Source organism: Leuciscus leuciscus (genome assembly GCF_965113295.1).
Source record: "Leuciscus leuciscus genome assembly, chromosome: 10".
Classification (NCBI taxonomy): domain Eukaryota; kingdom Metazoa; phylum Chordata; class Actinopteri; order Cypriniformes; family Leuciscidae; genus Leuciscus; species Leuciscus leuciscus.
This window is the reverse complement of record NC_138734.1, coordinates 16,991,880-17,005,409: the sequence shown is the minus strand read 5'-3', so window position 1 is coordinate 17,005,409 and position 13,530 is coordinate 16,991,880. Positions and strand designations below refer to the sequence as shown.

The 13,530-nt window shown below is 37.6% G+C and overlaps 1 protein-coding gene and 1 long non-coding RNA gene across 2 annotated transcripts in view; one reads left to right on the top strand and one right to left on the bottom strand.

Moving 5' to 3' along the window:
- LOC309508555 overlaps positions 1 to 13,530 on the bottom strand; it is a 320,760-nt gene that overhangs the window by 240,343 nt on the left and 66,887 nt on the right. The window lies entirely within an intron of this gene.
- Positions 1 to 13,530, top strand: part of cd151l (CD151 antigen, like) — a 47,275-nt gene that overhangs the window by 15,014 nt on the left and 18,731 nt on the right. The window contains exon 3 of the mRNA XM_082183100.1: positions 6,299 to 6,490. Coding sequence (XP_082039226.1) covers positions 6,299 to 6,490 — 192 coding nt within the window. The remainder of the gene's footprint in view (positions 1 to 6,298; positions 6,491 to 13,530) is intronic.

Sequence of the window (13,530 nt, the reverse complement as noted above, 5' to 3'; positions counted from 1 at the left end):
AGCGCCTATTTTACCGCATTGCTATGCAAATTAGCTCGCGCACGCTCTTACATTAAGTACAGAATTGTTCTCAGTTTAATGCACATCTTAATTATTGAAAATGACTAATTTTAAAAACGTAATTCAAAGACTGAATGTCTAGTTTGGCGGTTAGTGTACCCTGTGATTCTATAGTCTGCATTTATTTTAAACAGACAAATAATCATCAATTAACTTGTACTTTTGACAATAAAACAAAAATATATTAATCAGAGTGTGGCTTATTTTGTTTACATTTTAAGTGTTTTTATGATAAAAATGCAATACCCCACCCATTGGTATCACTATGGTATTTGGTACGGGGGCCCAGCAAGATGGTTTGTACCCAGGGCCCAAAATTTGGTGCTACGCCCCTGGCTACGTCCCTGATTCAAACGTGCAGAGCGGCGTTCGCTCAGTCTGGCTCACACACAGCGAGTCTTGCTGCGGTGCTGTGGCCCTGCAACCCGACTGGAGAGACTGAGCTGCCCCAGAGCCTCTAAAGGTGAAGTGAGTTGTAGTTTAAACACATTTGTAATGAATGTATTGTATGCTGCTAAAGACGATTCAGCATCAGCAAAAACAGCGAGTCTATTACGTTAGCCAAAATCAGCAGTCAAAACGCTCCCTCGTGATTTGTAAGAGCACTCTTCCCTTTGATTAGCCTAATTTTGATTTTAGTTAAGACAAGAACAGCTTAATAAAAAATACAAAATATTGTTTGTATCCATAACGTTTACTGATGGTCGCCGTTACGCCGACGTTACGTTACAACACACAATACAGTGCCAGTTAGGAGATCGATCATTTGATTAGCTAAGCAGTCCTATTAAATCCAATTCCTCTCAGATATCACAGCAATGAAACCAGGTTACAACTGGGGAAATAACAAATACAATAGGATTAAGTAGTCTAAACATAACTGGTGTGTGCATGTGATAAATCTTTCTGATTTGATATTTGTTATTGAGGAACTAAACATTCAAACGGTTACACTTTCTTTGATATTAAACTAATTTTATTTTAGATTTAGATTTTGGCTTCCAATGATTATAAAAAAGAATATATTTGAGGTACTATACCAAACTAAAGCTGCATTCTGTCTAGCGCAACTTCCTTCCCTTCACAGCGGTGCGCTGTCATTTCTCCCTAAAACCCGAACATAACGTCAGAATCTGCATGATCGGTGATTGTTGTAAAATGTAGTCTATACTGTTGCTAAACTGCGGGACGCGTTTTTGATAATAAAAGGCTATTAAAAGTACCAAATTGACGCAATAGACGCTGTTCCAAAGGCGGCGCGCGCTCCGAAACACACCGCAACGAGACAAGCAACGTATATTTTGGGCTTCGTGTGCGCATCTAAACGATCAAATGTGTCAAAATGGCCGTCTTGGAGATTCACTTAAACAGTTTATTCACTTAAATACAGTTTATGTCTTAAATGGGCGTTAATAGTTGGGAGAAAATATGATGCGTAATAATGATTAGATCTGCATTTGGTCTTAAAGAGGCAGTCTAATAAACCTGCTGACGATTGCTCAATTAATGTGAATCAAACAACAAAAGGCAAAGAGAAAATCAGTCGCAGCTCTTGAATGAAAAATCTATCTATGATAAACTATGCAGTGTTATTTAAAAAAAAAAAATTATTTTATTTTACTTTATTAGATGTCTTTTTAGCCCATAGGCCTATTACTCCTGAACAGTAATGTCAGTAGACATTACTGAAATTAAAGCACTGGGTATATAATTTGTATATTTGTTTAATTGTATTTTTTTTTTTTTTTGACCATGTGTTTGTACTTTGTTTTTGGTGTCCTATGTCTTCTGAATATAAAACACAAAAGCCTGCACCCTTCTTCATAACATGCATGTTTTATTTGTTTTGTTAAAGCATTGCTTTTTCTTTTGCTATAGATATTTATTTTACATTTCAAAATATAAAGCAATATTAATTGTATTATAATATTTTTTCCCCCCTTTTTTAAATATAACAAAAATAACCGATAAGAATACCGTTAAAGTACCGGATCGATAACAAGGAGTATCGGTAAGAGTAGTAATACCGTTAAAACCTTAACGATACCCATCCCTGGCAGCAACAAATTAAAAGTTATGGCCAATTTAACTGTGATTAAATTCAGATATACGTCTGCCATATGTTGCCACCCCTCAAAAATTCCTGTCCCCCTCTCGCCACCCCATAAATATTTTTCTAGATCCGCCCCTGTCTGTAATCACATTTTGGTAATGCATTAATTCCACCGTCACATCTGAGCGCGAAATGCTGCTTGAATAGTTTCAAGATAGTTAAAAATAATTAATAATACAACAATAATTTAATTGTTCATATGCGTTTATTCTTGTTAGAATATTTTTTTGTTGTTGTTTTACTAATTATGAACAAATTAATCATGACAAATTATAATTAACCAAATTAATTGTAATTGTATTAATTATACCATTGATGAAAACAAGCTGATACCAAGATATTTTAGGCCTACAATTCTAACATAATTTTTCATGAAAAATCATGATTGTATTAATTTTTTTTAAAAGTAAAGTTAATGTAAGCAGCTTCTTACAATCTCCTAAATGCGTGATAAAACCTTAGTCCCTTTCCCCTACGAGTTTATAATAGCATATTTAACAAGGTTTTCAAATAAAAATTTTTTTTAAAAAGGCAAAATGTTTTTAAAATTTTGGCTTTATTAAACTATGTTTTAAACATGTGAAAATATGACATGTGAAAGTCTAATGTCTATTTATTTTTAATATAGGCCTTCTCTTTTTTTATTTATTGTTCTATTTTATTTAACATTTTTACATTTAACATGAATAATCAAACATTTAACATAAAACAAGAATTGCACAACAAATTCTGTAACTTTTGGACCTGAGGGACCTGGATAATGGATGGGGGGCGCTGGCCCAAAAAAGGTTGAGAACCACTGCTTTAGAGCAAGCATATTTCCAATACACTATAGCTTTAAGAACGCTGTGTTTCCAAGAACTAGATAGACCAAGCGTGTCCGATACCCGATAGAATCAACGCTGAACTGACTCAACTGAATAGTGACTGTTTACTATCTTTTTAGAGCTGTGCCACAGCAGAAATGATTCCGTTTGCACCATGAATAGTTATTTCCTAACTATCACCGTAAGCTGCTTGAATCTGTGCTGAATAGTGCTAAAAGCACAGCATGTGCAATGCGAGCAGTTGCCAATGACAACAGATAAGTAAAGCACATAGTCAATATGATCGCATAAGCCTAGCAAGAGCATTTTAATGAAAACGACTAGATAAGCCCAAGCAACATGGATAGCATTAGCAACAAGCATGTTGCCAATACCCTGACAGATTTTAGCAATGGGCATTAAAAGGAACTTAGCTTAGCTTCGTGAAGACTTATAGAAATGAATGGAGAGTGAATCACATCGAGTCCTGTGTCAATAATGCAGCGATGCAAGCAGCAATGCAGACTGAGGTCACTTCCAAATTAGGATTTTAAACTTATGATCAATACGGTGAATCTCGTGTTCAAGTTCACAAACTTGAATGAATCTGAGGTGAAATCCTTGTGGGGAGCGAATTCCTCTCGCTAAATTCCCGATTGCACGCTTCCTTGTGAGATGATGTGGTTTGCCTGCCGAATTTCGCCATTTAATTAGCTCCTGAGAAACGAGATAGCTGCTGATAATATAGGTAGACGTGGATCAGCTGAGTGTCAGCTGATGCGAGCTTGACTAACGTGACCTGCCAGAACTGACGCTACGCTTAATTAATAACTGCATTAGTCTGCAATCAATGGCTCAAGCCTCCTTTACTAGCTCTAAAATTACATTTTGGAATTAGCAACAGAGGCTTGGGATTAGATGCGTAGAATTAGTCCTACACACAAGAGAGTTTTAAGGACAAAAACCTGACAAATGTCTTAAAATACATCACCTGAACAATGTTTTGAGGTGTGATAACCGTAGTATAAGCGGAATAATTGACTCCGGGCCCGTCATCCCTTGCATATTAAGGAAATAAACTCAACGTATTGTTTAACATGGTAATAAGATATCACATCATGGTAATTCCTTATTACAAATTATTTAGAGCTTTACTACGCATTTTTAAAATACTTTTCCATCATCCGGATGGAACCACGCATGAGAAACATGGCGGATTGAGTGAAGGAGACGGGATGAATGAAAATGCACTTTCACTCTCTGGCAGTAAATGCTGCATTTGGAACATCAGAAATGCAGTTGTAAACCTGTAAACAATAGCAGCTGAGCTTCTTTCTGTTTCTGAACAGTGTTTAAATGTTTCAAACAGCCATTCAGGTTTTTGTATTCGCTATGATGTTCATCACAGCACCAAATACATAAATACTTTATACTAAAAGACTTAATAGGCTGTCTTGAAAGTTTGTTAACATGGGGAGGTGTAACAAACTCTGCAGATAAAAAAAAAAAAAACGCACATCTGTTTGATTTGGGTAGTGCTAGAGCCTATATGCTACCTGTCTGTGAATTACATAAACTAAAAGAAAGTTTATATATCATATTTTCTGGATAGTTACTTTAGTTTTTTATAATACACCACACTTTCAGCCAAACAGAATCATTAAAAACAAGTTTAAATGGGTAAATCTTCTACAGGCCTAAATATTTTTAATTCTTCATTTTCTTTTCTACGGTGACCGGGAGGAGACATATTCGGTTCACTTAGTTTTGTCGTGGCCACAACATAAACTCGTGGGAACGTGATAATATGTTGTTGCAACTTGCCACGAGATATTAATTCGTGGGAACGTCATATTAAATCGTGGGAACGTGATAATAAATCGTGGGAACGTGATAATAAATCGTGGCCACGAGATCATTTTGTTGAGGTAACGACATCATGTTATTGATGACATCATGTTATATATTTTTCTTGTGGCCACGAGTTATGTTGAGGGTGCCACGAGTTATGTTGAGGGTACCACACCGGTCAATAACCATATACAGCAGTCGGAGATGGAGATGACTGATGAAATAACATATTTTACTTTGAATTAGGAATGTCATATAAAGATATAGTGCGGTCTAAGAGAAAGACACCTGAAGTGCATTCTTAAGTTGAATGTGCTTTTTTTTCGTCGGAAATATGCTGGCTTGAATGAAATACTCGGGTCACGAATAAAGTCCCGTTTAAGGCAATAAACAAAAACAAATTATGAAAAACTTAAATTAACAAGTAAATTATGACCAGGGTAAAAGGAGGAGCCTGTATCGCATGTAAAGATTCGGTTCCCACATGTAATAAAACTGGTAGCCACGAGAAACGGATGTCGTCCCCTCAACATATTAAGTCGTGGCCACGAGAAACGGATGTCGTTCACTCAACATACAATCTCGTGGCCATGAGATATTATGACGTTCCCACTACTTAATATCGCGTTCCCACGAATTTATTTATTGTGGCCACGACAAAACTAAGTGAACCGAACATGTCCCCTCCCGGTCACCGTACTTTTCTGACATTAAAAACACACTAGACATGCTTATTCTGTGCATTTTGAGCACTTTTTGTGGGAAATCATATTTATTTTGTCCATCAAAAGAGTGCTTTCACTTTAATTGAGCGTGAGCAGAAAAAAAAAAGAAAAAAAAACTTGGTGCTTCACTGGACCACCAATTTGGAGGCGCCAATTGCTTGAATGGTGGCCTAATTATTATTCTTACTGAAAAACACAACAACAGAACTGTACAATGACAAACTCGTTTAAATAGGCACTTTTACATTTGCTTTGAAGCCAAATCTTCTGCCATCGTCTTGTCAGTCAAGAGTGAGGCGACGTGAAATCTGACTCCTGCTGCTGGTCTGTGCTGCAACTCTTGTTCAGCTCACAAAATTGAGCAGACGTGTTCAGTTTTTAACTGTAGCATCTGTTCTTTAACTGAACTAAATTATTTTTAATTCTATAAAAAATGAAGGTGGGGGTGTGGGGGGAGGTGCCGCAGTGGTCAAGTGATATAACCAGTGTTGCGGCTAACACCAACTATCGCAGCAAGCTTATGTAGTTAGGCAATATCACATGAGTAAATTGCAAATGTGTGATAGTGATCTTGTACAAAAGTTCAATAAACAAGTTGATATAAAGTGACTTAACATTTTAGCCACAATACTCTCTGTTTTTGCTCTATTTCGTAAAAATTGTTTCAAAAAAAGCCACACCAGAACTGTTGCGCATCTCCAAGCAACAGTGAATCTTGAATGTTCCTTTAAATGTTTTTCCAGCTGGCAGGAGGTGCAGTGATGGCTGTGGGCATCTGGACGATAGTTGAGAAGAGCGATTACATCAGTCTGCTGTCCTCAAAGATTTATGCTGTCTCTGCCTACATACTCATCGTGGCTGGGGTGATCGTCATGGTAACAGGGGTTTTAGGCTGCTGTGCCACCTTCAAGGAGCAACGACGCCTTCTGAGAGTGGTGAGAAATATGTATAAATGTTTACTTGCTCTAGAGAACTGTTGTGTTTCCATTTTCTTATACTGCCTGTTCCTTGACATAAATAGTAATGCATGACTGCACATCAGATCAGTTTAGAGCGTGCATGGGCAAACCCGGTCCTGGAGGGCCGCTGTCCTGCAAGTTTAGCTCCAACCCTAATCGAACACACCTGAACCCCCCCCCCATTTAAACATTTATACGATGTTTAATGGGGAGCCAATGCAGTGTTGACAGAACCAGGCTAATATGGTTATACTTCCTAGTTCTGGTAAGAACTCTAGCTGCTGCATTTTGGACCAGCTGTAGTTTGTTTATTAAGCGTGCAGTGCAACCACCCATAATAGCATTACAATAATCTAGCCTTGATGTCATGAACGCATTTGACGTAATTTAGATATATTTTAAGATGATAAAAATGCGGTTTTACAGATGCTAGACAAGTGACTTTCAAATGAAAGATTGGTATCAAAGAGCACACCCAGGTTCCTAACCGACGACAAAGACTTGACAAAGCTGCCATCAAGTGTTAGACAGTATTCTAGATTATTACATGAGGAAGTTTTTTGTCCAATAATTAGAATCTCTGTTTTTTCAGAATTAAGTTGTAGGAAGTTGCTAGTCATCCAGTTTTTTATATCAGCTATGCATTACGTTCATTTTGTGAATTGGTAAGTTTCGTCAGGGTGTGAAGTAATATAGAGCTGCATATCATCAGCATAACAGTGAAAATTAATGCCATGCTTCCTAATGATATCTCCCGAGGGTAGCTCGGACTAAAACGGTCCTAGTACTGAGCCTTGTGGTACACCATACTGAACTTGTGATCGATAAGACATCTCTTCATTTACTGCTACAAACTGATAACGGTCAGATAAGTATGATTTAAACCATGCTAATGCAATTCCACTTAAAAGAATGTTGTGGTCGATAGTGTCAAATGTAGCACTAAGATCGAGTAACACTAATAGAGAGATACAACCACGATCGGATGATAAGAGCAAATCATTTGTGACTCTAATGAGAGCTGTCTCAGTACTATGGTACGGTCTAAATCCTGATTGAAAATCCTTGCAGATAGCGTTTCTTTCTAAAAAGGAACATAGTTGTAAAGATACAGCCTTTTCTACTATCTTTGACAGAAAAGGTAGATTCGAGATCGGCCTGTAATTGAATAATTCTGTAGAATCAAGTTGTGTTTTTTAATAAGCGGTTTAATCATAGCCAGCTAAAAGTTTTTGGTACGTATCCTAATGACAAAGATGAATTAATGATATTAAAAAGAGGATCTATGACCTCTGGAAGCATCTCTTTCAGTAGCTTATGCCGCGTTTACACCAAAATTACCCGGAACAATTTGTCCCAGGAACTTTTTTTCCTGAGTACCGGGCAGATTATGCACAGGGTGGCCGCGGGTCCTTAAAAAGTCTTAAAATGTCTTAAATAAAGTTTTCCTAATAAAAGGCCTTAAAAAGTCTTAAAATGTCTTAAATTCAGATTCGATAGGTCTTAAATATTTCTGGTCACGTTACCGCTAAAATTTCTCCAGTCTGACGGACCTAATATCCGTCAAATAACCAGTGAAGCATCGAATCGCGAGAATGATTCAGATTTTATTACATAAACAGCTATTGATAATGCTAATGTAGGCTTTTTCTGGTAACGCTGTTGAGGCTCGCGCTGCTTGTCTCTGTGATAGATTTTATGACAAATGAGCATAACGGCAAACATAAAAAAAAACTCCCAGAAGAAACATACTGAGGTAAAAATTCAAAATGTTGAGTTTTTTTATTTATAACATGTGATATAGTTAAGTAACATAACATGACGGGAGCTATTTTGCTGAATATTCTCACGATTGCAAATGTTACATTGATTTTAGTTCAATAAACAAGTAGTGCAGGGCTCGAATTTCGGTCTTCTATCAGCTCGTTAAGAGCTCCAGGCGGCAATAATACGGGAGTCGGGATAGACGGAATTGTCACTTGCATAATTGGGCCAGCATTGCATCATGAGTAACTAAAGTTTACCAGTTGCACGTCTTTTAAAGTTTTACCAGTTTAAACATTCACGCGATTTGAAACTATTCTGTACTTGCGCGCTGTCTGAGAGATGTTTTTTTTCACACATAGGCCTACATAGAGTGAAGCCGCCTCACACACAGCTCGCGGGTAACAAAAGTTATTTTTCGTGGATTTGATCGCTTTAACAGTCAAAAACATGCGAAAATTATGTTAATTTAGGTCTTGGTGAGTATCCTATAAACACAGTCGGTTATGTCTTAAATAAGCATAAATCGCACGTGACCGTATAATGAACACAGGATCCGTGCACTAGCTCTTAAAGGGACAGCAGACATATGTGTCTGTCATTCATTTGGTTGTCAAAACAACAAACCATAGCTTTCATTTTAAGGAATCAGGATTAATAGCCTATGTATTTAATTTAGTCAGGACTAAAATACTACCCAGTGTTATTTTACATTTGATTACTTTATTCAGTCTCTGTAGTATTTCTGAATACTAGTGTTAGACCTAAGCAAAAACTTTTCTCTTATTTCTATCTTTATTCTATTGTATTTATTTGTGCTACTTTTTTCAATTTAATTCAAAGATTGAAATCAAGCTTCCTTGTGTTGTGTAAATTGTTAAGACCAAAATTACCCCATTGTAAAAATGCGATGAGTGAGCATACATTTAGGCGAGATACATGTAATTAAAAAAAAAAGTCTAAACTCCCCCCTCAAATAAAAAATTCCCCCCCATAAGAATCACCTAAGGGGGGATTTCCCCCCCATTTTCCAAAATGAAATTCAGGCCCTGAGTGAATATTAAATTATTTCAATTACTTAGGTTAAATATTACATATACACATGTAATATAATGTGTATTTCCATCACAGGTTTGGTCTTAAATTTAATTCAAAGTGGCATTAAAAAGGTCTTAAAAAGTCTTAAATTTAACTTGTTTATATCTGTAGACACCCTGATCCAAATTGTCTGGTGTCGTTGAACTACGCGTGACTGCTCCTCTCAGTCTGCGACAGACAGAAATCAGTTTTGAACACCTTTTGAGTTTTGATTTTCGAGTTTTAAGTATGGAGGAGATTCAAGCTGTGCTGCTTTTGTGTGTGATGTATTGGTTTACTAACGAGGTAATTTACAAAACGGCAGAAAAGAGACGAGCACTGATACTAAAGCGTATTCAGAAAGCTCGTAATAGATATAAAATTAGACAACGTATGTTATCAGCTATTGCGGACATTATTGACCGTGAGATGGCTGGGACCATAGGGCTGGGACGAACGCGCGCCATCGGGCAGAAAGAACAAGATTGGTAAGAAATGAATCCATCAAAATAAACCAAGTTGTGAATAATGTTATTATCGATTACATCAACTTATTTTTGTCACTATTGTGTGTTTTAGATATGCGAGTACTATCAAATGCGTTGTGTTTCGCATGTTCTGCGCACAAGTCCCACCCCCGAAAGTTCCGGAACTTTAAAAAAGTACTACCTCGCCAGCAGGGACTTTCTGAGGGGGAAATATTTACCCGGAACTTCATTTAGACCCTGGTTCCTGCGGTGTAAACACACCGAAGTACCACCCCAAAGTTCCTAGTTCCTGGGTAAAGTTCCTGCGGTGGAAACGCGCCATTAGTCGGTATAGGGCAGGGGTCGGCAAGTAACTTTGGCCGCGGGCCAATCTTTTTTTTTAGCCAGTAGATGGCGGGCCAGCTACACAGAGTAGGCCTATGGATACAAATTAAATACTCTTATATAATAAGGCCTATAATCGCAGAATATGATGGGTCCGTCACCGTCCGTGGATCATTCGTTCAATCGTTTTTTCAAATTAAAACCAAAAATAAAAAGATGAAAAACGACTTGTTTTTCCATTAGCCTATTTATTTCCTGAACTAAAATGAAAAAACGAATAAGGACGGGTTTTCTGATTGTGCTCAGATGAAAAATAGAAAAAATTAATTACTGGATTAGACAAATTTTTATTTTTATTTTTTATTTTGAATTTAACACCTTAGGCATATATCAAGGAAATCATTTTAAACAGATCAAGTACTATTGTGGTAACAGAACAGATTACAGCCATTTTAATAAAGGTGTGAATCATGCCTCATTCGCTTACAGTCCGACTTTTGAACTTTATTCCTTTTTTATTATTATTTATTTGGGACACACATACACACCTAAGGTTTAAGGAGGTCTGTCAATATAAATATTAGGCTATTTTAACATTCTAGGCCTACTGTCAGCAGAGAAAAAAATGCCACAGAAACCATTTATAAAATATAAATTAAATAGGACAAAGCCTATCACTCAAATTTCTAAGCAACATAAACGAAAATCATATTGCCCTACTGTCAAATGAAGTAGGCTATTTTCTGCCGAACTATTTCATCCTTGCAAAAAAATAATGTTGTTGAATGACAATGGTTTCAGTACCAAACAGCTCCTCGGAGGTGTACAGCTGGTCAGAATTAAGTGCGGATACGCTGGGTTTCGGGATGGGCTACTGTCAGTCAGACCGTCCGCTCCGTCCAAAGTACACCAGAGTTCTGACCGCTACCGTCTTTTGACGCGCGAATGGACACCAAGTGGTCAAGCGTATAACTAGACGCGGCAGGCGCGAATTTGACGCGCTATTCGCGTCCGGTGTGAACGCACAGTTATACTTTAAAATGTAATCCCGCGCCGCATGATTCCCTATGGGTGTTTCACACAGTATGCGCCGGTGAAATCGCCTCGCGACTACGGCTTTTCTCAAGTAGTGGAAGAGTTTTGTGCAGCATTTAGGACTTCCAAAATAATCCGGCGGGCCAGAAAATATTGCTGGCGGGCCGCCAGTTGTCGTTCCCTGGTATAGGGTCTAACATACATGTTGTTGATTTAGATGATTTAACGAGTTTAGAAAATTCTTCCTCTCCTATAGTAATGAATGAATCAAATTTTTCCTTAGGGAGACTATAATGCACTGCCTGAAGCAATACTGTAGTAGACGGTTGCATAGTTATAATTTTCTACCTGATATTATCAATCTTATAAGTGAAGAAGTTCACAAAGCCATTAGTGCTGTGCTGCTTGAAAACTTCTGGGCTTGAAGCTTTATTTTTCGTTAGTTTAGCCACTGTTTTAAATAAATACCTAGGGATTTGTTTATTTTCTTGTAATAGGGTTGAAAAATAAGCAGATCTAGCAGCTTTTAAGGCCTCTCTGTATGCAATCAAGCTCTCTTTCCATGAAAGGCGAAATACCTCTAGTTTTGTTTTCTTCCAGTTGCACTCCATTTTTCTGGCTGCTCTCTTAAGGGCCTGAGTGTGCTCGTTGTACCATGGTGTTGGACTGTTTTCTTTAATCTTCTTTAAGCACAATGGAGCAACTGTGTCTAAAGTGCTGGAAAAGAGAAAGTTAAAAGTTTCTGTCGCAATATCGAGTTCTTCTAAGCTATCTGGGATGCTGAGATGATGAAACTAATCAGGAAGATTATTAATAAAGCAATCTTTAGTGGCAGAAGTGATAGGTCTAACATATTTGTAACACGTCGCTCATCGCTCTTCTGCAGAATTTCAACGGCATCAACATTGATTCCGTGTGATAATATTAGATCTAGAGTATGATTACGACAATGAGTAGGTCCTGACACGTGTTGTCTAACTCCAATAGAGTTAAGAATGTCTTTAAATGCCAATCCCTATGCATCTTTTTCGTTATCAACATGTATATTAAAATCATAGAACTTTATCTGCAGCCAGTACTAACTCTGATAGAGTCAGCAAATTCTTTGATAAAGTCTGTATGGTGCCTGGTGGCCTGTATACAGTAGCCAGCACAAATCTCAAACGTGATTTATCATTTACACTATATATTGTTACATTAAGCACCAACACTTCAAAATAATTATATTTGAAACTAGACTTCTTAGTAATTTTGAAAATACTACTATAAATTACAGCAACACCTTCCCCTTTGCCTTTCAGACGAGGTTCATGTGTATAACCGTAAACTTGGGGGGTGGACTCATTTAAAGTCATGTAATCATTTGGTTTTAGCCAGGTTTCTGTCAAACACAGCACATCTAGGTTATAGTTTGTAATGATATAATTAACAATAAGTGCTTTTGAAGTAAGGGATTGAATATTCAGCAACCCAAGCTTTATCATTTGCTCATTTGTATTGTATCTGTTTTTTATTTGTTGAACGTCAATTAAATGTTTACACTTAGATGGGTTTGGAAGTTTTTTGTATGTCCTAATTCAGGGAACAGACACAGTCTCTATATGATGATATCTAGGTGAAAGAGTCTCTATGTGATGGGATTTATCTGACCCTGGTGATGTGAGACAGCTAGCAGACGGTCGGTTTAGCCAGTCTGTCTGCTTCCTGACCTGAGCCCCAACTGAGCTCTAAGACTATGTGCCATATTACTAGAGAGAAGAGCAGCACCATCCCAGGAGGGATGAATACCATCTCTTTTCAACTGGTCAGGTCTGCCCCAAAAACTTTTCCAATTGTCTATGAATTCTGTATTATTTTGCGGACCTCACTTCGACAGCCAGCCATTGAGTGAGGACAATCTCATCACTCCTGCGAACAGGAAGGGGGCCAGAGCAAATTACAGTGCCTGACATCGTACTTGTTCACACAACTCTTTAACGTTAATTTTGGGGATCTCCGTCTGGCGGAGTCGAACATCATTAGTGCCGACTTGAAAAATAATCTACGATTAGCATTAGCCAGTACTTTAAAATTTGCTTTGATGTCAGGCGCTCTGCTCCCGGCAAACATTTGACTATGGTGGCTGGTGTCTCTATTTTCACATTCCGTGTAATAGAATTGCCAATAACTAGGGCACATTCAACAGGATTCAAGCTCAACCCTGCTTATCTTTAAAGTGGGCAACCAGTCTTGGGCTACAGGTTGATATCGCTTTGTTTCAAAAAGTTAATAGAGATCATAAAAGAAATCCAAGTGAATCCAGTCCTACATCCACCATAAACATTTTGT